Below are 23,920 nucleotides of genomic sequence, written 5' to 3' on the forward strand. Positions count from 1 at the left end.
TTGGACTAGGTTATGCAATGGTTAAGGCACTGGTTTATAATTACACAAGAACAGAATTCAAATTGCCATCTAACCATTAAGAATAAGGTTTCCTCTAATTTCCATAACTCCGTTCATGTGAACTGACAAAATACAGATATATGGATTATCAAAACATTTGTGAGACTCGGTGGAAAATTTCAAATAGAACAGAAACAGGGAAATCTTCAGACATGAAAGTAACTTAGTACATGCTGCAATGGAGTGTTATAGAACCATTACTGTTCACATTGTATACAAAGGATCTTGTGGAGTACCCCAGAAGCTTCATCAAGCTGTTTTTGGATGATGCTTTCGTATAATACAAAGTCACAGTATTAGAAAATTGCAACAAAATGCAAGAAGACCTTTGGAGGATTGACACTTCAGGGTTCAGGGAACAGCAGTTGACACTGAACATAAACAAATTAACATTATTACGTATGTAGACAATAAGTTCCATTTTGTTTGATGACAAATTTGCCAAACAATCACTGGAAGCATTTAACAGCCATTAAACCTCTTATCTGCGATTTGTGTACAGAACAATAAAGTGGAGTGACCACATAAAACTGCATGCATGAAAGGCAGATGCCAGATAGATTAATTGGAAGAATTCTCGGAAAGTTGTTCATTCACAAAGGATGTAGCTTAGAAAACTCTTTTTCAGCTGGTACTTGGATATATGGGACCTACACCAAATACCACAAGATAGAGGAAATAGAAAAGATCCAAAGAAGAACACTGCATTTTGTCACAGCTCCCTTTGAAGAAAGGAAAAAAGGTAAAGCTGTACCATGCACGGTCCTGCTGATGGTGGTATGATGTTGCCTTCCTCCCACCTTTGAACGTATATACCCAGCCAGCTTAGCTGGGACCTACAGTTTATTGTGAATCAGAATGATAGTGCAGCTCAGCATTTCTTACATTAACAAATGGTACCAGAGGTTAAAGAAATGGTGACAGAAAAAAATATTAGGACTGACTGACAACCTGCGAGCCTTGGATTTTTATTCTGTAACTGTACCTCCGACACCAAGACTTTTAATAACTAAAAAGGTGTCATAGAAGTTCTCATCTAACTTGATTGTGAGACACCACAAAAGAGACCGTGTGGTTTACTGTTGAAATTCATCGTGCATACATTTCTACAAGTCAACCGATATATTGCTTCCTCCTACATATATCTTGTGAAAAGATGATGAAAGTAAAGTTCCATGTCACTGTAAAAGACTTAGGTGCAAGGCATCCCATACATCCTCCAAATATTACCTGTTGTTACAGGCATCTCCAGTCCCCTAAAAAGCAGGACTATCTGTGAGAGCACCCATGTGAATGTGATCTACCAACTTCGCTAAATCTACTGTGCAGCATTCTATGTGCACACTACTGCTAACAAGATGGCCATCTGCATGAATGGTCATAGCCAAACTGTGGCTTAGAGGCAGCTGGCTTGTCAGGTTGCTTTTGTATACATGTAATTTAATAAAAGTGCAATCTTCAGACCAACTGTGGTATGAAATGCTAGCTTTCTTTTATACTTTTCCTCTCTCCACACAGGACATTGTGCTTTGCTTCAGTGACTGCTCCACAGCTTCCACTGTCTAGATTCTTGCCACCAACACCACCTTTTCTGAATTGTACATGGAGATTTCTTCGTGCAACATCTACTTCATTTGTCCCAGTCTCAGCCCTTGCTCTTTGCTAGCCTCTGTCCTCTGCCTGATTGATCCCACTCCACACACACACACACACACACACACACACACACACACACTCTTCTGCCCCTGCCCCCATCTGGCCCCAACACAGTTGTGTAGTCCATTCCACATCTCTGTTCTCCCCTCTTCCCTTCCCCTCCCCCACAGCATAGCTTTCTGACATGGAGCCTAGAAGCACACCATCCTGCCCCACTGCATCCTTGTCAAGTCCCACAGGCAGCATTACAGCATCTTCTCCCACCCCTGCTATCCATCCTCCTCCTCATCCCCTGCCTCTTCTATACCCCTGCTTCTCACCCCATCCAAGATCGCTGTTGAGTGCATTTGGGGCTCAGTGCTGGAGATTACTGTGTGTGTGTGTGTGTGTTTTTCTTTGTTTGAATATGTGTTTTTTCCAAATCTGAGGGAGAAGTTTGTCTAGTGGCTTAATTTACTATTAAATGTGCTTGTCCACCACACGATACCTCCTCTATGTGGTGAGTAGCAGTCTAACATAATTTATATTGTTGTTTGATAACTTTTGGAGAAAGGTGTTTTGTTTGTACTCTTGAAGTAAACTGTCCTTGAGCAACATTCTTAAAACAAAATTTCCCTTTTGTATACATGTAATTTAATAAAAATGCAATCTTCAGACCAACTGTGGTATGAGATGCTAGCTTTCTTTTATACTTTTCCTCTCTCCAAGGGTTGATGTGCCATAGAATTCAATTAATTGTAATAAACAAGAGACTAAATATTTAATGAGCTGCTGATTGTGGCCTGTAACTCCTCATTTGTGTTGATAAGTTGCGCTTCAAATTCTTTTTCCTTTTTTTTACAAAACAGATGGAAGTCAATGTGGAAATGTGGATTGCAAGGCAGCTAATGAATGGCCTCCCATCTGAAACTCTTAAGGGGGAGTTCCTTGTCACTACTGTAATGCAAAAGCAAGCTCTGTCATGAAGGGATGCGAAGTTGATGATATTTCTGTGCGATTATTCTGGATTAATTTTCATAGATGTTAAAGATTTTTGCAGAATAAGACTATGGTGACTTTTGTCCCAGGTTCCACATTATAAACAGCACTACTACTTAACAGTTGCCTCAGACACACTGTTAGAAAAGAGTCGTCATTTTCTCACTTTCTCTACCCCTTCCTCCCCCACCCCCGTTTCCCTGCCTTCCCTGGAATGGTGCTGGAGGAATGCTAAGCTTGTGCTAGTAAGTACATATGATGGTCACACATAATATACGTCTTAAACCCAAATTTCTCATGTGGGCATGTGTAAAACTGATGGGAGTGTTGTTAGCTTGAAAATTGTGGCCTGCCATCATTAACAAGTTTTGTGATCCACTTGTTGTTCCGTAAGATCAGTAGGTGCCACAGACTTCTTTTCCTGGTGATCTGCATCACAAATACCTGCACATTATGCTGACAAGTTCCTTCATTGCTACAACCAATCTGTCACTTGTGAACTTTCAGATCACACTCATTTTCAGATGATGTATGTTCTCCAGCAAGAAAGTGAATGATCCCATTCAGTTCTCATTTTGCAGGGGACTTGATTGTGAACTAAAAGGTACCATGTATAATTAGCATTAATTGCAGTACTAGAAAGTACAGATTGGTTGCACTGAAGTTTGCTTCATGTTACATTCAGTTTCTGTTGGGGGGAGGGGGGGATAATTGTTCCCCAAACTCTTTGCCTTGGATTCAGCATTTTAATTTGTAATATAAAAACATAACTCACTGTTCAGCCAAGTGTAGTGTTTTGTATATAAATATACATTCGAAAACATTTATTGGCACACACACAACTATGAATAATGTTAAAAACTCGTTCGTTTGTAGATTTGTAGATTGGACTAAACTGCGTGCTTATCAGTCCCACAGTTTGGTTGTCAGACTAGTAAATCACTGATGAATACAGTAGACCACTTTTTACTTTAGATTTCTTTTTTTAATCCTGTGGTAAAGTACTGGACTACAGATTCAAAGTTCTCTGGTTTGTGCCCCAGCCATTTCTAGGGTTTTTATCTGTTACGGGTCACTTTGTTCACCTCTAGCAGTGATTGTAAATATCAAAAATGCTGAGCCATAAGTCTCTGTATCACAGCTATATAAATCATTTCAAAGGTTGGAAGAAGGCATCAGCATACCACTACCAATAAGACCATGCAACATTTCTTTTTTTTTTTCCCCCCATGCAGATATTGCGTGGATTTTCTTGAAAGAAACCTCTTTTTGGCCATGGTATTAAGGATTTCAGCCAGCTGTTTTCAGCAGTCAAAGCATGATGCATTTCATATTACTCTGATGATGCCACCATTTCTCTACTTCAGGCATGGCAATTGGTTTTTCACTTAACAGAGTATTAAAACCTTAATATTCACTGAATATACTCATTATAGGACTAGTAATGTATGATAAATTTGTTATTAATTCACAAGTACTTTTAGTAAAATCAAGTTTGAATGTGCTGCAGTCAGGGTAGTATCCTCACACAAAGAAACCTTAACAAAATTTATTCTCTCACACATACATTGACTTTTGTCTTAACCTGTTAAAGCTAAGTTCTTTACCTCTGCTGGCTTCTGTTCATTGCCCCTCTCACTTCTTTGAAACATCCATAGATGGAAAATTAGAAGAGAATGGGCTGTTATTAACATGTTTCATACAGTTTATTTATTTATTTTTTATTTTTTTATTTGATCCACAGTGTTTTGGCATTCACTTGAATAACATGTGGGCAGCATGTTGTTTAGAGACTGATTACACCCAATGCATATTCCTAAACTAAGAGGATTGAATGAAAAATAATGCCTTTACCTTCATTAATTGGATTTGGGTGGGAATATTTTAATAAATGAAATGCAGAAATAATCCTTAGAATGTGATCTTTAATTACCAATATTCATTTTTCCACATAATCACCAACCAGTTGGATACGTTTCTACCAATGATGAATAAGTTTTCTGAAACTGTCATGGAAGAAGTCGACACTCTGTTTCCACAACCACAGTCTCACAGTTCTCTCAACGTCTTCATCAGAAGCATAATGGTGTCTCTGCAGATCATCTTTCAGTATCGGGAACAGATGGAAGTCAGATGGTGCTAAATCTGTTCTGTATGGAGGATGTTGTACGGTGGTGAGATTCAGTCTCTGAAGTTCTGCTGTGGTGGCACGTGAAGTGTGTGGTTTGGCATTGTCATGCTGCAGGAAAACATTTCCCTTTCGGACCATTGTTAGTGGTTGTTTCAGAGTTTGCAGCATTGTGATGTAACACTCTGAATTTATTGCTGTTCCACGATCAAGGAAATCGACATGGATAACACCATCTGTGTCTCAGAACACTGTGACCATGATTTTTCCAGCTGAGGGCTACGTCTTGAATTTCTTTTCTGGGGTGAGTCTTTGTGTCGATATTCCATAGACCGATGTTTTGTCTCTGGGTCTTAATGGTGTACCCACGTTTCATCTCCTGCCACAGTTGAATGGAGAAAGGCATCACCTTCATTCTCATAAAGATCCCCCTGCGGGTCCGGGGTAAGAATAGGCCCGAGGTATTCCTGCCTGTCGTAAGAGGCGACTAAAAGGAGTTTCAACCATTTCGGCCTTCCATGTGATGGTCCCCCTTGGGGTTTGACCTCCATTTTTCAAAATTCTACAGAAGTATGAGCCTTCTGGGGAAGGACGCCTTACGTGGTGTACCACTGGTCCTCCGTGCACTAAGACCTTCGCACTCAGCATTGTAATGGCGTTGTAACCATACCCACTATTCCTCAAATTGGGTCTAAACGCCTGATGGGTTGTACAAGTTACGCCCATAGTGCGTCCCCATCTGCACCTACGATCATGATGGACTTTCCATGGCACCCGAAATCCAGCACGGTAGCCAGCCCGTTGTGGTGGGCTCGTCATGTACCCTCTAGGTTGTAGCCCCCTGACAACACAGGGATCGTACTGCCGACACCTGAGCTGCACCCTCCCCACATCGGCCAAGGAGTAGATGCCCGTCTCCTTGGGGCATCAGGACTCCCGGCAACGGTCATCCTGCCAGGTGGCCCTTGCTGAGCCTGGGTGGCGCCCGTGGGGAGAGCCCCTGGTCGGAGTGGGTGGTATCGGGGCGGACGTTTCGCAGATGAAACATCAACATGTATCAGGTCGCTCTGCGGCCGAGTCTTTTAAAAAGAAAGGTACTGTCTCTGGTTGTGGTTCTCCTGCTTGGGGAAGGACAGGCACGCCGGCTTGGGGCGAAGTACTTCCCCCGCAATTTGGTCTGTTCTTGAACCGATGGGGGGACGTTCGCCACCTCCAAGCCCATGTTCTTTGTTCAGCACATCGAGGACATCTTCGGGGAAATCGAGGCCCTCAGTAAAATGCGTTTGGGGTCCGTTCTTATAAAGACCACCTCTGCCACACAGTCGGCGGCGCTCCAGGCGTGCGACCGACTAGGGGACATCCCAGTGTCCATTGTCCCACATCTGGCACTGAATAGGACGCAGGGGGTTATTTTTCATCGGGACCTCCTGCTGCAATCTGATGAGGAGCTCAGGGCCAACCTGGAGCGCCGAGGCGTGCATTTCGTCCGGCGAGTCCAGCGTGGCCCCAAAGACCGTCGCATCGACACCGGGGCCTTTATCCTCGCCTTCGAGGGGGACCTTCTATGGAGAAGGTGAAGGTGATGTGCTACCGGTGCGATGTGAGACCTTACGTCCCGCCTCCTATGCGCTGTTTTCGGTGTTTGCGCTTTGGGCACATGTCGTCACGGTGTGAGGCTGAGCCCCTTTGTGGCGATTGTGGACGTCCTCTTTGTGAGGAACATACATGCACCCCACCACCTCGGTGCGTTAATTGTCCTGGCATCAACTCGCCTAGATCCTTAGACTGCCCCGCGTATCAGAAGGAGAAGAAGATTCAAGAACTCAAAACTTTGGATCGTCTCTCTTATTCTGAGGCCAGGAAGAAGTATGACCGCCTCCATCCTGTGACGTTGACCACTTCGTTTGCCTCAGTCGTGTCCACTCCTTCCACAGTATCCTCACCCCTATCCTGTCCCCCCTCCACCTCCTTCCCCATCCGGGGTCTATGCGTCCGCCTCCCAAATCCCTCCCTTCCAGGACCTTCTTCGGGTCCAGCCCACCATCCCCGTGCCTCCTCGGACTTCCAAGAAGGCCTCCAAGAAGAAGTCTCTATCCCCCTCTCCACCCCGGCGCGTTTCGTCTGACGCTCCATCCGTGAGTCGCTGCTCCCGGCCGTCCTCAGTTTCGCTGGGACACTCTGCTGCCAGGCGCTCAGCTGGCCTCTCGTCGGCAAATGATGCTGCCCCTCCTACACAACCTGGGACAGCAGCCGCAGCTGGTGACGACTCGATGGAACAGGATCCTCCTCCCGCCGGTTGTAGCATTGTTCCCTCGAAACCTGGCCCTCCGCAGCCGTCGAGGTGACCAGCTCTTTCCCCGTCTCGTTCCCCCTCTTTTTTGACTAGCGATGGCCTTGTTACATTGGAACATAAGAGGTATTCGATCTAATCGGGAGGAATTACAACTGCTCCTCCGCCTGCACTGTCTGCTCGTCCTTGGTCTCCAGGAAACCAAGTTGCGCCCAACTAACCATATTGCCTTTACCCACTATACCTCGGAGTGGTATGACCTCACCCCTGTGGACGGTATCCCAGCTCATGGTGGGGTCATTTGCTAGTTCGGGACGATGTCTATTACCATCCCATCCCATTGACCACCCCACTCCAAGCAATAGCTGTCCGTATTACTCTTTCTGCTTTTACTTTTTCAGTTTGTACCATCTACACTCCATCGTCATCCGCAGTTAGTCCGGCTGACATGATGCTCCTGATTGTTCAGCTTCCTCCGCTGTTTTTATTGTTTGGCGACTTCAATGCCCATCATCCCCTTTGGGGCTCTCCTGCATCCTGTCAAAGAGGCTCACTCTTGGCGGATGTCTTCAACCATCTCAATCTTGTCTGCCTCAATACTGGCGCCCCGACTTTCCTCTCGGACTCTACTCATACCTACTCCCACTTGGAGCTTTCGATCTGTTCTACCACTCTTGCCCATCGGTTCGAGTGGTATGTCCTTTCTGACACCTATTCGAGCGACCACTTCCCCTGTGTCGTTCGTCTCCTGCACCACACCCCATCCCCACGTCCTTCGAGCTGGAACATACCGAAAGCTGACTGGGGACTTTACTCCTCCCTGGCGACCTTTCCGGACCACGATTTTCTCAGTTGTGACAGTCAGGTCGAATACCTCACGGCTGTTATCGTCAATGCTGCCGAACATTCCATTCCTCATACTACCTCTTCTTCACATCGCGTTTCCGTCCTCTGGTGGAATGAGGCTTGTAGAGACGCTATCCGTGCTCGACGACGTGCTTTACGCACCTTTCGCCGCCATCCTGCGTTGGCCAATTGTATTGGATACAAATGACTCCGAGCGCAATGCCGTAGAGTCATCAAAGACAGCAAAAAAGCTTGTTGGGCCTCTTTCACCAGCTCCTTTAACAGTTTTACTCCCTCTTCTGTCGTTTGGGGTGGCCTGCGCCGGCTGTCGGGCATTAAGGCCCACTCCTCGGTACCTGGCCTGACCTCAGGAAATGACGTCCTCGTTGATCCTGTGGCTGTCTCCAACGCCTTCAGCCGGTTTTTCGCGAAGGTTTCAAGCTCCGCCCATTACCACCCTGCCTTCCTTCCCAGGAAAGAGGCAGAAGAGGCTCGGCGACCTACCTTCCACTCACTGAATCTGGAAACTTATAATGCCCCCTTTACTATGTGGGAACTCGAACGTGCGCTTACACTGTCCCGGTCCTCTGCTCCGGGGCCAGATGCCATTCACGTTCAGATGCTGGCACACCTTTCTCCGGCGGGCAAAAGCTTCCTTCTTCGTACCTACAATCGCGTCTGGACCGAAGGTCAGGTCCCTATGCGTTGGCGTGACGCCGTCGTTGTTCCTATACCCAAACCCGGGAAGGATAGACACCTTCCTTCTAGTTACCGCCCCATTTCTCTTACAAGCTGTGTCTGTAAGGTGATGGAGCGCATGGTTAATGCTTGGTTAGTCTGGATTCTTGAATCTCGACGGCTACTGTCCAATGCGGCTTTCGTCGCCGCCGCTCCGTTGTTGACCACCTTGTGACCTTGTCGACATTCATCATGAACAACTTTTTGCGAAGGCGCCAAACGGTAGCCGTGTTCTTCGATTTGGAGAAGGCTTATGATACCTGTTGGAGAGGAGGTATCCTCCGCACTATGCACAGGTGGGGCCTACGCGGTCGCTTGCCCCTTTTTATTGATTCCTTTTTAACGGATCGAAAGTTTAGGGTACGTGTGGGTTCCGTATTGTCCGACGTCTTCCTCCAGGAGAACGGAGTGCCTCAGGGCTCCGTCTTGAGCGTAGCCCTTTTTGCCATCGCGATCAATCCAATTATGGATTGCATTCCAGCTAATGTCTCAGGCTCTCTCTTTGTCGATGACTTTGCGATCTACTGCAGTGCCCAGAGAACATGCCTCCTGGAGCGCTGCCTTCAGCGTTGTCTAGACAGCCTATACTCATGGAGCATGGCAAATGGCTTCCGGTTCTCTGAAGAGAAGACGGTTTGTATCAACTTTTGGCGATATAAAGCATTCCTTCCGCCATCCTTACATCTCGGTCCCGTTGTTCTCCCATTCATGGAAACAACTAAGTTTCCAGGGCTCACATTGGACAGGAAACTTTGTTGGTCTCCGCACGTCTCTTATTTGGCTGCCCGTTGTACACGTTCCCTTAATGTCCTCAGAGTTCTTAGTGGTTCATCTTGGGGAGTGGATCGGACTGTCCTGCTTCGCTTGTGTCGGTCCATAGTCCAGTTGAAGCTGGATTATGGGAGCTTCGTCTACTCGTCTGCTCGGCCATCCCTCTTACGCCGTCTCAACTCCATCCACCATCGGGGGTTACGTCTTGCGACCGGAGCCTTCTACACTAGTCCCGTTGAGAGTCTTTATGCTGAAGCTGCCAAATTACCATTGACCTACAGGCGCGACGTATTGCTGTGTCGGTATGCCTGCCGGCTGTTGTCAATGCCTGACCACCCCTCTTATCAGTCCTTCTTCGCCGATTCTCTCGACCGTCAGTACGGGTTGTATGTGTCTGCCCTGCTGCCCCCTGGAGTCCGCTTCCGTCGCCTGCTTCGACAATTGGATTTTGCCCTCCCTACCGCCTTCAGAGAGGGTGAGAGCCCGACACCACCTTGGCTCCAGGCTCCGGTTCATATTTATCTCGACCTCAGCTCACTCCTGAAGGAGGGTACTCCGGCTGCAGTGTATTGCTCACGGTTTGTTGAACTTTGTGCTCGACTTGCCGGTCACACCTCTATTTACACCGATGGCTCCAAAACTGACGATGGTGTCGGCTGTGCCTTTGTCGTCAGGGCCGCCACCTTTAAATACCGGCTCCTCGACCAATGTTCCAGCTTTACGGCCGAGCTTTTTGCTCTCCATCAGGCCGTTCAGTATGCCCGCCGCCACCGCCATTCATCATATGTACTCTGCTCTGATTCCCTCAGTGCTCTTCAGAGCCTTGGAGCTCCCTATCTGGTCCATCCCTTGGTGCAACGGATCCAGCAGTCCCTCCATTCTTTCGCTGATAATGGTTCTCCTGTCAGCTTTCTGTGGGTTCCCGGACATGTAGGAGTGCCTGGGAATGAGGCTGCTGATGCTGCAGCCAAGGCTGCAGTCCTCCTGCCTCGGCCAGCCTCCCATTGTGTCCCGTCATCTGACGTTCGTGGGGTTGTTTGTAAGAGGCTTGTGTCGTTGTGGTGGGATGCTTGGTCATCCCTCCAAGGTAACAAGCTCCGGGCAGTAAAACCGCTCCCAACTGCTTGGACAACCTCCTCCCGACCATCTCGGCGAGAAGAAGTCCTTCTGACCAGGTTGCGGATTGGGCATTGCCGGTTTAGCCACCGCTACCTGCTCTCCGGTGACTCAGCCCCGCAGTGCCCTTGTGGTCAAGCATTAACAGTGTGCCATGTTTTACATGTTTTATTGTCGTGTTCCCGCTTTAGTCAACCTCCTGTTGTCCTGTCCCTGCCATCTACCTTACCGGATATTTTAGCTGATGACGCTCGAGCAGCTGCTCGTGTTCTGCGTTTTATAACCTTGACTGGCTTGTCCAAAGACATCTAACTTTTTTACTTATTTTATCTGCATCTTTGTCAGGACTTTCTGGTGTCCCCCCCTCCCCTTGAGTTTTACTAGATTCCATGTGCTCTAACAACTGTGACTGGGCGCTAATGACCTCAGTAGTTGAGCGACACCTTCTGCTGTCAAGAATTCAATGATTGCACATTGATTAAATCGCATTGACTGACTGTCTGCACAGGGTTCCATACTTAACACTGTAACAACACAACCGTTGTGCTAAAGTTACAAAGTGCTAAGGCTTCCCACCAACTGGAGCTGTAGAGAAGAGGCTATGGAACAAGCCAGTACCTGCCGCATACTAATGCTGCCAGCTGTTGAAGAGTTACGAAGGTGGAAGCATTACTTTTCAGTTGACCGTCTTAATATCCCTTCATGCACCACCATCAAAATGGCGGAATATAAAACAACTGTACACATCCATTACCCAGTTACTGAGCACGCACTGCAACATACTCCAGAGACCTGTCTGTATGTTGCACCACATAGGCCACTTGGATACTCACAACCAGCATCATTTTCCTGAACTCCGTACAAGGGAACTTGGTCTCTGACATATGCTCTCACTCTGCCACCCTTTTGGATTAAACCTGAGTTAGCCTACTCTCCACAATTCCTCAATTAGTCTTCACTGGACCTTTAATTTTTAGATATCTTTTTTATTTGTGTACTTCTATGCCTTGTTTCTCCCCCTCTGCCGTCCTTTCCCTCTCTTTACTCAGCTTGTCACAACGTAAGTTTTGCCCTTTTATTCAGTCTCTACTTCTCAGTCTCTTCTGCCACAACTGAACTGAAGCCGACACTACTTATTCTCTCTCTCTCTCTCTCTCTCTCTCTCTCTCTCTCTCTCTCTCTCTCTCTCTCTCTCTCTGTGTGTGTGTCTGTCTCAATTCTCATCAAATTTGCATTGTGAATTATTCAATAAAATTAAATTTTTTTGTTAAATAGGGAAAGCTATAGCAGTTTCTATGCTCTGTAGATGTATCTCTTTTTGTGCTCACTCTTGTTGCAATTTCAGAAGAAATTGTTTTGAGGTGTTATGTAGCTAGCATCTTTCTAATTTTCTATTCACCGAGGGGCAAATTATTGCTTCTGTGTTTACATCCATACAGATCAATCGTATTTCATGCCTGTACGAATTTTCTTCTTCCTTGCTTTTTCTTATAAAAATTGATCAAAACGACATATCCCTCCTCTCTTCTTAGGTTACCATACTTAAATTCCACCAGTTATATTACCAAGAGTAACTGTTTTTAGAGCAAAATTCTTAAGTTTCTGACTGTTACTTTATCAATAGAAATTATCAGGTACAAAGACATGAACTGAAATGGAAATAAGCAACAGAAAATTACCTGACGAAGGTAAAACATCAGTATTTCTATTTACAATGTATGAAAAATAATAAAAGCATATAATAATATGTGATGATGACTCAGTTGTAGTATATGTGTAAAGAAGCAGCAAAATTTGTGGTAGAAATGAGTAGTAGTTACTCATTTGTTACTGATCAAGCTGTAGGTAAATAAATCAGAATGCGTGTTAAAAAAAAAAAAAAAGGAAATCAGCTTTTAATGGGCATTTCACTTACATGTCCTGAGACATAGGTTGTGAAAGTGTGTTAAGTGTTTCAGAAATATGCTTTGCTATTTGTGTATAATGTACAGTGCAACTTGATATCCTGCATGCACACACAGCTGCACCTATTTGACAGTAACAGATTTTTCAACATCTGTTGTGAGTTTAGTGGAGTTCTTTTTCTTTCTTTGTTTTCAGTTTGCAAACCTGCATGAGCACCTAGTAGTGATTTAATGGCTGCCTATATAAATCGCTCATTGTCTCAAATGGCTGGAGATGGCCCTTCAATAAGGGGTTCATCTTTGGTTGGAGGCCCTGGTGGTGATACAAGAAACTTACATGACTCAACTTCTCCACTACAGATATTCGTCAAAGCCAAAAAGAAGATCAATGGAATATTTGTGGAAATTGAAGACTATGTCAGGAATACAGCTTCATATATGCAAAGTAAGTATGGTTCCAGTGTACTGATTGTATTTATATGCTGGTCACTATTCTGTTGTTTCTATGCAATAAATGGTTTTCAGTATTTTATTGCACATACAGACTTTGTAATGTGCTTTATTGTGTCTTGGTGTTATTTTTAGCATGTTCTACACACACAAAAAAAAAAATGTATTCACGTGGCACGAAGGTGGTAACCATTATCTGAGAGAAATAAAATACCTTTCCTGAATTCTTTGGTGTAAATAAAATTTATCTGAAGAAACTTTGGTAAAGACAAACAAAGAGATACTTCTAAAAAAGGTGACATAAATTATTGCTATCACATGTCATGTCATGTTAACATTTGCACGTTATCAGCATATTTGTTGAATTTAATTCACATTGCAGATTGTATTTATGGTGATGGTGGTTTTGTGGGGTCCTTTGTCTAGTGTGTGTGGTGTCCTTGACATCTTTGAATAAATAAGCTGTTTCATATGTAGTTAGTGACATAAATATCATAACAAATCACAGTAGTCTTGTTAGCTATGTAACAGGGTTCTGCTCATGTGAAAGGCAATGGGAATGGTTGTCACACACAATTAAAATACAAAAATTTCCATATGTATGGTGCTTTATGTGTGACGCAAGTGCTGGCTCATAGTTTGCACGAGATGTGTACCGTTTAGTTCCCTGTACAGCTGTTGAATGGAAGCTCGTATCATCTTCCCCATGTTTAACATGAGCTAAGATCCTACGTGATTAAATTACGCTTTCCTTTAATTAAAGCAAGTGTTCAAAATGGCATTTCTCGCGACAAAAGCAGTCTTGAGACCTTCAGTGAACACATTGTCACACATTCATCAGATTTCATCCTTGAATTCACAAGTCAAATATACTGATCAGTTATGAACATTATGACCACTGATCTACTATAGATACACTCATGCCCTAGCGTCCCCTAGCAAGGAATGACTCCTAGTCACACACATGCATGATGTACATAGTATTAGTGAGCGTGCTGTCCGTATGTAGAATGGGAAGACGCACGATCTATCAGAGTTTGACCGAGGGCAGATTGTAATGGCCTGGAGGCTCGGCATGAGCATTTCAAAACTGGACGACCTGTGGTGAGTGTCTTCAACACGTGGCAGACCAAGATCAAACCATGTCCAGATGTCACGGAGTAGGGCGGCCACCCCTCGTTACAGATGTCAGACAGCGCAGGCTGGGTAGACTGGTAAAACAGGACAGGTGGCATTCTGTGGTGGACCTAACATCAGACTTTAATTCTGGGCAGAATACAAGTGTGTGTAAGCACACCGTACACCAAACAATCCTAATGATGGGCCTCCACATGCATGAGCCAGTGTTACACCATGACATCAGAAACTATGACTTAAATGTGCACCTGACTGTTGGCCCTGGACTGGTGCAGTGGCAGTGAGTTGGATGGTCTGAGGAATCCCGATACTTTCTTCATCATGCCAGTGGGAGGCCGCTAATCCATCATCTTCCAGGGGAACAGCTCCTTGACATGTGTACCAGGGGACAGAGACAAGCTGGAGGTGGTTCCTCACGCTCTGGGGAACATTCAAATGGGCATCCATGAGTCCAGTGGAGCTCGTGCAAGGCACCATGGTGGCCAAGGAGTATAGTTCACTGGTTGTAGACCATGTACATCCCTTCATGATGATCATGTTTCCTGATAAGTGGCATTTTTCAGTAAGATACTGTGCCATGTCACAAGGCCAGAAATGTGATGGAGTGGTCTGAGGAACACAGTGGCAAGTGCCAATTGATATGCTGGCTCTCTAACTCATCAGATCTGAACGTGATGGAACACGTATGGGATGTAATTGAATGTGGCATCAGAGCTCATCACCCCCTCTCTGGAATTTACGGGAATTACGTGACTTGTGTGTGCAGATGTTGTGCTAACTCCCTTCTGAGATGTACCAAGGCCTCATTGCTCCCATGCAACACTTCGCTGCCGTTATCTGTACCAAAGGTGGACATACCTGCTATTATATAGGTGGTTGTAATGTTCTACCTGATCAGTGTACTGTTTTCCATCTCTTTAAGTGTATGAGGATTGTTTGTGTGCACCATATCTTTTAAAATGCTCCAGGGAGTAAAATCTCACCGATTTAACTCTGGGAATAGAAGAGGCCAGTCAACTATACTACCTTCAAAAACACACACTGACACCGATGTATTGGCTGTGTGTGCTGTGCATTGTCCTGCATAAAATAGCAGTAGGATTATTCATTAACTGTTATTTCCTTGGAAAAAATGAGGTTGTGGTATATTGTTTACATATTTATCCAAAGTTGTAGTTTTGTTGAATAGGGCTGTTCGAATAATTCATTTTGAACTAATTGCATGGGACACTCTTATTTTAACATAATGCAGAGGCTTTTGAAGTAACTGAAAATGATTTTCAGAACTCCAGTGTCTATTGTTATGTGGGTCCACGTACATACCTGGATAAATGCAGCTATGCTTCATTAGAATGAAGGAACATTTCAGCTCAACCTCTCCATGATGTACAGATTGGAGTAGCCAGTTGCAGTACTAATGTTGAACCTGACAGTTTCTGAATTCCGTATACAATATGATATTGCATGCATGTCCTAAGGAACAGGCTCTGCGACAACTACCAGCCATTGTGAAATAAATAAAATATATTCCCAGTTGTGAATATGGACAACCATCAGCTGTATAATGGGATGACAACAATCACCATGAAGCAGGCTCAGATAGCAATAAGCGGTAAATCTGGGTTCGAGTCTTGGTCTGGCAACAAATTTTCATTGTTGTCATTCCATATACAGCTGATGGTTGTCCATATTTACACCTGTGAATACATTTCAACTATCTGAATTGGTCAGGCTGTACACTACCATTACCTTGTAAGATTTCAGTTTGGTTTTGTGTACAGCCTTTTGAGAGCAGATGCTTCTGCCACAAAAGTGTGAAGTGCTGAATGGTACAACAATTCTCACTCTCCATTCAAAGCTTCCCTCCTTCCTCTTTTTAAATCAATACACTGCCATATACTACTCTGGCTAAGCTAAGGGCTGGACAGTGATCAGTTATTGGAGTCTGCCTGCAGGGTGTTAGTTCCTGTGAAACACTGGAGACAGCCCTTGTCAAACATGAACCTATGTATTTAGGAAATTAATGAAACTAGTTTAATTAAAGAAAAACTTAAACACGTATTTTACCTAGGTGTGCCTGTGGGATTCATAGCTTAAACATTAAACTAGATCTTTGAAATGTACGTGTCTGATTAATTTTGTTATTAAGTATCTGTTTAGGGCAGAATATTTAAGGTGCAGTACAAAAGCAAAACTACATACTGGAATATCATCAGAATCATGTTATATTATTTTGCCTCAACAGCATACAAAAAGATGTTTTTTGTAAGTTTTTGTTGTCAAATTTTTATGAAGGTGCTTCATTAAATTGCAAAGCCATTTTTTTGCCTTACTTGCAGATATATTTGGTAGTCTGCAGAAGTTTTTGTTACATGTACCAGTAACCTCCTCAGAATTTTCTTTGACGTTCATCTGAAGTAAAAATTTTCATTTACTCTCTTTGTGAGTAACAGCGACTCATTCTCCTAGCCATGTGAAATAGTAAGCCAAGCTGTTACCAAACCAATGTTTGGTTTGAACAACACAGTGTTTCACTAGCCATGTCCTATTGGAGGTGGTGAACTTACGTACTGATACACATCTTAGATCTCATATTTACAAGAAGGTGGCAGTCATAATTAGACGGAAATTCGAGTTTGTCAGGAGTTGGGCAACAATAATATATATCAGCATGGAAAATTGTGTAACTCTTAATGTTCATGGATATTGTAATCATAGGTGATTTCTTCATGGGTGTTTTGATAGGTATACGTAATGAATGTAAGATTAGCTGTGATCAGCTGAGAGGCAAAGCTCCAATTCAGAACAGGACTTCAGTTGAACGATTGAAAGTTGTACTTTGCTTCCTTTTGTGTTGTATGGAAGTCAGTACATGTAATGTGATGATCCTAAGCTTTAGTACCTACTTTTGAGTCTGAGCATCAAGGTAATGTGCATATCTGAAGTTGAGTTTTTACAGGTTAAGAACACACAACATGCAAAGAAATAAACTATAGAAATGTTTTTCAACAGCAGAACATACACATTCAGTCAGCTGTCATCTACATCTACACACCTCAAAGATTCTTGCCAGAAATTTGATGCCACAGCATCTACATTTACAGCTACATCTACATCCATACTCCGCAAGCCACCTGACGGTGTGTGGCCGAGGGTACTTAGAGTACCTCTATCGGTTCTCCCTTCTATTCCAGTCTCGTATTCTTCGTGGAAAGAAAGATTGTCGGTATGCCTCTGTGTGGGCTCTAATCTCTCTGATTTTATCCTCATGATCTCTTCGCGAGATATACGTAGGAGGGAACAATATACTGCTTGACTTCTCGGTGAAGGTATGTTCTCGAAACTTCAACAAAATCCCGGACCAAGCTACTGAGCATCTCTCTTGCAGAGTCTTCCACTGGAGTTTATCTATCATCTCCGTAACGCTTTCACAATTACTAAATGATCCTGTAACAAAGCGCGCTGCTTTCCGTTGGATTTTCTCTATCTCTTCTATCAACCCTATCTGGCACAGATCCTACACTGGCGAGCAATATTCAAGCAGTGGGCGAGCAAGTGTACTGTAACCTACTTCCTTTGTTTTCAGATTGCATTTCCTTAGGATTCTTCCAGTGAATCTCGGTCTGGCATCTGCTTTACCGACGATTAATTTTATATGGTCATTCCGTTTAAATCACTCCTAATGCATACTCCCAGATAATTTATGGAATTAACTGCTTCCAGTTGCTGACCTGCTATGTTGTAGCTAAATGATAAGGGATCTTTCTTTCTATGTATCCGCAGCACATTACACTTTTCTACATTGAAATTCAATTGCCATTCCCTGCACCATTTGTCAATTTGTTGCAGATCCTCCTGCATTTCAGTACAATTTTCCATTGTTCCAACCTCTTGATATACTACAGCATCATCCGCAAAAAGCCTCAGTGAACTTCCAATGTTATCCACAAGGTCATTTATGTATATTGTGAATAGCAACGGTCCTACGACACTCCCCTGTGGCACACCTGAAATCACTCTTACTTTGGAAGACTTCTCTCCATTGAGAATGACATGCTGTGTTCTGTTATCTAAGAACTCTTCAATCCAGTCACACAATTGGTCTGATAGTCCATATGCTCTTACTTTGTTCATTAAATGACCCGTGGGGAACTGTATCAAATGCCTTGCGGAAGTCAAGAAACGCGGCATCTACCTGGGAACTCGTGTTTATGGCCCTCTGAGTCTTGTGGACAAATAGTGCGAGCTGGGTTTCACACGATCGTCTTTTTTGAAACCCATGCTGATTCCTACAGAGAAGAAGAAGAAGAAGAAGAAGAAGAAGAAGAAGAAGAATGGGAAAAATATATACATACGGATGGCCAAAATTGACACTCTCTGCTGTGAAAAACATGCATAATGTGGGAATAATAATGTTGAAGACTGTTAAGTTTTCTCGTTCAGCAAGGAATAGAGCTTTCATTCCCAGTACAAGTGTTTTTGGTTGTGTACTACAAATGTAGCTTATACTGTTAATATTTAAGTTGCCTTGGTTTGTCTTCAGTGGAAATTTTCACATCGTTTTGGGATAAAATTTAGGTATACGGTCTCATAAAAGGCACAACTTGTTGATTAATGAAGTATGTAGAATAATAAGCAGCCTTTGTAAATTGTACATCGTTGTCTATACCAGTTATGAACATGAAAAGACTTCAGCTGAAAATATATTTCATGTGGGTGAAAACGTTAAGTTACATTAATTTGCTACTATGGAGGCCGGCCGGTGTGGCCGTGCAGTTCTAGGCGCTTCAGTCTGGAACCGCGCGACCGCTATGGTCGCAGGATTGAATCCTGCCTCAGGCATGGATGTGTGTGATGTCCTTAGATTAGTTAGGTTTAAGTAGTTCTAAGTTCTAGGGGGCTGATGACCTCAGATGTTAAGTCCCTTAGTGCTCAGAGCCATTTGCTACTATGGAGTATAGCTCACTAGTTCCTTATTACCAGTATTCCTACATGCCAAATGTCAATTTTTTTTAAATACTTAATACACTTCAGAGGACAAAGTTTCGCATGTATTGTCGTCTTGTGTAATACAATTAATCGAACTCAAAGAAGGAAGACATTTGTTGTCTGTGTAATGAAGCAGTTTGATTTTTTTAATGAATAAATGAAACTGCAAATGCAGTCAGTCAAATACAGATTGAAAATACATTTACTGGCTTCTGATTCAGCATATTTGTTTTGAATATTGTTGTTGTGGCCTTCAATCTGGAGTTGGTTTGATGCAGCTCCCCACCCTAGTCTATTCTGTGCAAGCGTCTTCATCTCTGAGTAACTGTTGCAACTTACATCTCCTGCCTAGGTTTCTGTTTACAATTCTTAACCCTCACATTTCCCTCCATTACCAAACTGACTATTTTTTGATGTCTCAGCACGTGTCCTATCAACCAAACCCTTTCTCTAATCTCTTTATGCCATAAATTTCTTTTCCCCCCAATTCAGTTCAGTACCTAGTCATTAGTTATTTGATCTACCCCTCTAATCTTCAGGATTCTTCTGTAGCACCATGTTTCAGAAGCTTCTATTCTCTTCTTGTTTGAACTCTTTATTGCCCATGTTTCACTTCTGTACAAGGCTACATTATATACAGATACCTTTAGAAAAGACTTCTTCAGCACTTTGATTTGTGTTAGATGTTAACAAATTCCTATTTTTCAGAAATGCTTTTCTTGCTATTGTCAATTTGCATTTTATATCCTCTTTGCTTCAGCCATGATCAGTTGTTTTGCTCCCCAAATAGTAAAACTCGTCTACTACATTCATTGTCTCATATCCTAATGTAATTCCTTCAGCAGCATCTGATTTAATTTGACCACATTCTATTACCCTCATTTTGCATTTGTTGATGTTCATTTAATAACTTCTTTTGAAGACCTTATCCATTTTGTTCAGCTGTTCTTTAGTCCTTTGCCATCTTTGGCAGAATTATAAAATACCACTGGTTCTTCTCCCTGAACATTAATTCCCTTCCTAAATTTCTCCTTGGATTCCTTTACTGCTTGCACAGTGAATTCAGTGCAAGGTTAAGGAAATCAAGGAATTTGCATTGCTCTTTCTTCTTACGTGATCATATAACGAACATGTAATCCACATAGTTGAATCAGCAGGATAGTTGTTTCAGTTCCACATTACTTAATGCCTGTTGTTTGAAATGCTCCATAAAATGTCAGCTGTTACTGGAGTTCAAGGTGAATCCATAGCAACATCGTCAGATTGTTTGTAAAATTCTCCTTTATATTTAAAATAGCTTGGCCACAGGCAGAATTTGATCATGTCACATGCAATTTCACCTATGATAATGTCCACAGTATCTGCTACAGGGATGTTAGTAAATAAAAGAATTATGTAGTAGTTTGCCAGAATTCCAGTTGGAGATACCTTCACTTTGACTGACATTTGTAAAAAGAAAAAAAAAGGTTTTGAATCTTTCACAAAAGTATTCATTTCCCTGATAAGATCTTCATTTTCCTGAGAGGATGTTTGTTTACCCAACAAATGTGTAACCATAAAAGCACATTGGAGAATTAATCCCATTCATAGTAATTCTTTATGGACATCATTCTTTGTGTATCTTTGGTAGACCAAATATTCTGATGGATACAGATGTTATTCAGGGTATCAGACTTTGGTAATAGAGGTATCCACTCTGGAGTCATATAACAGATTTGTCAATTTTTTTACCGTCTTGTTCATTGGATCACATTTGAGATTGTGATACACAAGCGTCACCAACAGTTGTTCCATTTTTTTGTGATATCCACTGTGTCAGTAACAATGGTGGCATTTACCTTATCTGCTCTTTTTTGTGTCATCTCGTTGCCACTGTCATCTTGTACCATCAGAAGCAAGGAGAGGATGTTGTTGGGTGGCCGATATCCAGTTTCTATAACACAACTGCATGCATGTATTAACAGGGTTCTTTATTAACATAGAGAGCTACGTATCTTAAAGCAAGTTGTTGTACAAGCTAGTCTGTAATAGTCCATGTTAGCCTCATTGCTGATGAAGTACAAGTCCTACTATGTACAGTACTCTGGTCACTAGGTACTGACTCACTCTGAGCCAGAGACTGTGACTCCTGACTGGGCGTGTAACTGGACTGTGACTCACTGGCTGAAACTATGACTGATTGGCTGTGCCTGACTGGATGACTCTCTGTGACTGACTGGGGCTTCTGGTCCACGGTGGCAGGTTAAAGACTGGCAGTTGAGAGGGCATTGGCGGTGCATTTCGTGTGAGTTTTGCCTTTTGCCCCTCTCCTGATAGGCTCGCTTGCTCCGGTGCCTGCTATCGACCTTCTTGCAGCCTCTTTGCTGACCGGAGTGTTGGCAACAGCTTACGCCAGCACTGTTTTGGTGATCACAATGTGTTCATTCCTCTTATGATTGTAAAGAACTTTCCTTTTCTCTGCAGATATGATGTTCTTGGGTGGTTTTGCTTTCTTCAAGGTTTCTGATATGTTCAGGCTTACATTCTCCATGCAAACCTTCAAAATGGAGAACAAAAATACTTTGATGGCACCAGAAGCTTCTTCTGTGGGTATTCTCTCAGGTGTGGTAATGAAATTAAGGCCTTTGCCTAGCATTGAGGCGACTTCTTCACTGAATTTCTTAGTGGTTACAGAAGCCTGCCCGCTTATATAATGAAGCATTTGTCATTATACAGGGTGTTTCAAAATGAATATACAGGTTTTAAGGCTTTGTAGCACATATTACATTCAACTTGCAATTATAAATAAAAGAGAAACACAGTTTTTCTTACAATTATTCAGTGTGAAAATCGATCTCACACATTGAGTCGATAGGCGAGTTGTTCTGAAACCTTGAGCAGTGTGTCAGGATAGATCAGCTGAGCAGTGTGTCAGGATAGATCAGCTGGTATCAGAGGCATATACACATGATCGCGTCGAATCGCATGTGAATGTGGAAGTCATGCATAAAATGCTGTGTCAGCTGACCCCTTGCGCCCAATACACCAGTTGGATACGTCTTTTAACCAGTTCCATCTTCCTCCCAAATAAAGATGTGTTGCTCAGCTTCTTCCCATTGAGGCATGGGCCATAGCCGTAGCACATAAAGATAAGAAACATTAGTTACAGTTGATTCACTGAAAAAGAAAGGCCTATAAACTTTCCGTGGGGATGTTTCTTGGGGCTAAGCGTGAAAGACTCGTACTCATTAAACAGGTTTTTCAGTCACTCTTTGTCATTCCATACTCTTCACATTGTGCACAGGTATACAAACAAAACTGTTTGAGTTGCTCTTTCATGTGGTGTATTATTTTCAATTGTAATGTGAATGTACTAAATGCTGCAACACCTTAAAACCGGTATGTTCATTTTGAAATACTCTGTATTATATGTTTTCATTTTTAATGACTGTTAATGTGGCAGCAATATGAAGTTTAAGGCCTAAGTCATTATTGGTCTTTCTGCACTGTTTGAATTGAAGTAACCTACTGACTCTGGGGAAATCTACTATTTTACATAGACTCTGAACCATAGTGAAACTTGTAATTTTTAACTTATACAAATCATTGCGAGAGGTGAAAGAAGCATCATAAAAACTCCTAGGACTCACTGATGGTTGACCTCAGATCTTTGTATTTGTAGTGTTGACAGTCACCCACTTGCACACCAAACCAAATATCTTAACGTTTATTGTATTTAAATATTTATCTGTTATTGTTTTTTGTCATTGCCAGCTATCCTCTTCATTTAAGTGTAAGTACTGTGTCACAGCCGGCCGAAGTGGCCGCGCGGTTCTGGCGCTGCGGTCTGGAACCGCGAGACCGCTACGGTCGCAGGTTCGAATCCTGCCTCGGGCATGGATGTGTGTGATGTCCTTAGGTTAGTTAGGTTTAACTAGTTCTAAGTTCTAGGGGACTAATGACCTCAGCAGTTGAGTCCCATAGTGCTCAGAGCCATTTGAACTGTGTCACATATTGACTGTCTGCTGTCTCTGTTCCTATCAGAATTGACACATTGACTCTTTCTCTCTACCATCCCTTCAGTATTTGCCTTCAGCAACAACTTGTGTCATAGTATTTGCCCAACTATTCTGTGTCCTAGTTTTGTTATGTTATATCGTCATCATTTTTTTCTCTTTGATTCCTTGCTGGACCTATTCATTCCTTACTTCTGTAAACCATCTGATCTTCAGCAATATGCTGTCACACAACATTTTAAAGGCATGTAATTGCTTCACTTCTGTCGTACCCCGTTGCCCATGTTTCACAACCACATAGCTGTGCTCAAGACATAGCTCTTCATGGATCGTTATGGTCTCAAGGTATCTCTTTTTGGATGATAGTAGCTGTTTAAAATGCATCGTTTGATCAAATGATACAGGTAATGCTGAAAGCAGCGAAATATCTATGTAAGATTTTCCATGCCAACCAAATTTGCTGAGCTGTCATTACATTTCTGTAGGTCACAGATGATAAGTTTTAAAAAAGGAAAATTGAGTAATTCATAGGTAAAATAACACAAATATTGTGTGGAGCTGTTTTATTTAAATGAATCATATGCATGAAAACTTTCAGTATCAAACCAGCGTAACAATCCTAACTTAGGAAACAAGGCATTTCCTTCAGGTTTTGGTGGCCGAACTGTTGTTGTTGTGGTCTTTAGTCCTGAGACTGGTTTGATGCAGCTCTCCATGTTACCCTATCCTGTGCAAGCTGCTTCATCTCCCAGTACTTACTGCAACCTACATCCTTCTGAATCTGCTTAGTGTATTCATCTCTTGGTCTCCCTCTACAATTTTTACCCTCCACGCTGCCCTCCAATACTAAATTTGTGATCCC

The 23,920-nt window shown here is 42.9% G+C and overlaps 1 protein-coding gene across 4 annotated transcripts in view; it reads left to right on the forward strand.

Moving 5' to 3' along the window:
• Positions 1–23,920, forward strand: part of LOC126252754 (transmembrane GTPase Marf) — a 216,878-nt gene that overhangs the window by 50,645 nt on the left and 142,313 nt on the right. For 3 of the 4 annotated variants that reach the window (XM_049953663.1, XM_049953662.1, XM_049953665.1), the window contains one exon: positions 12,684–12,932. In XM_049953663.1, coding sequence (XP_049809620.1) covers positions 12,719–12,932 — 214 coding nt within the window. In that variant the 5' untranslated portion in view covers positions 12,684–12,718. Of the gene's footprint in view, positions 1–688; positions 803–12,683; positions 12,933–23,920 lie in introns of all 4 variants that reach the window. The other variant, XM_049953664.1, reaches the window with a different exon arrangement.

This window comes from Schistocerca nitens, chromosome 4, assembly GCF_023898315.1.
Source record: "Schistocerca nitens isolate TAMUIC-IGC-003100 chromosome 4, iqSchNite1.1, whole genome shotgun sequence".
NCBI classification, from domain to species: Eukaryota; Metazoa; Arthropoda; class Insecta; order Orthoptera; family Acrididae; genus Schistocerca; species Schistocerca nitens.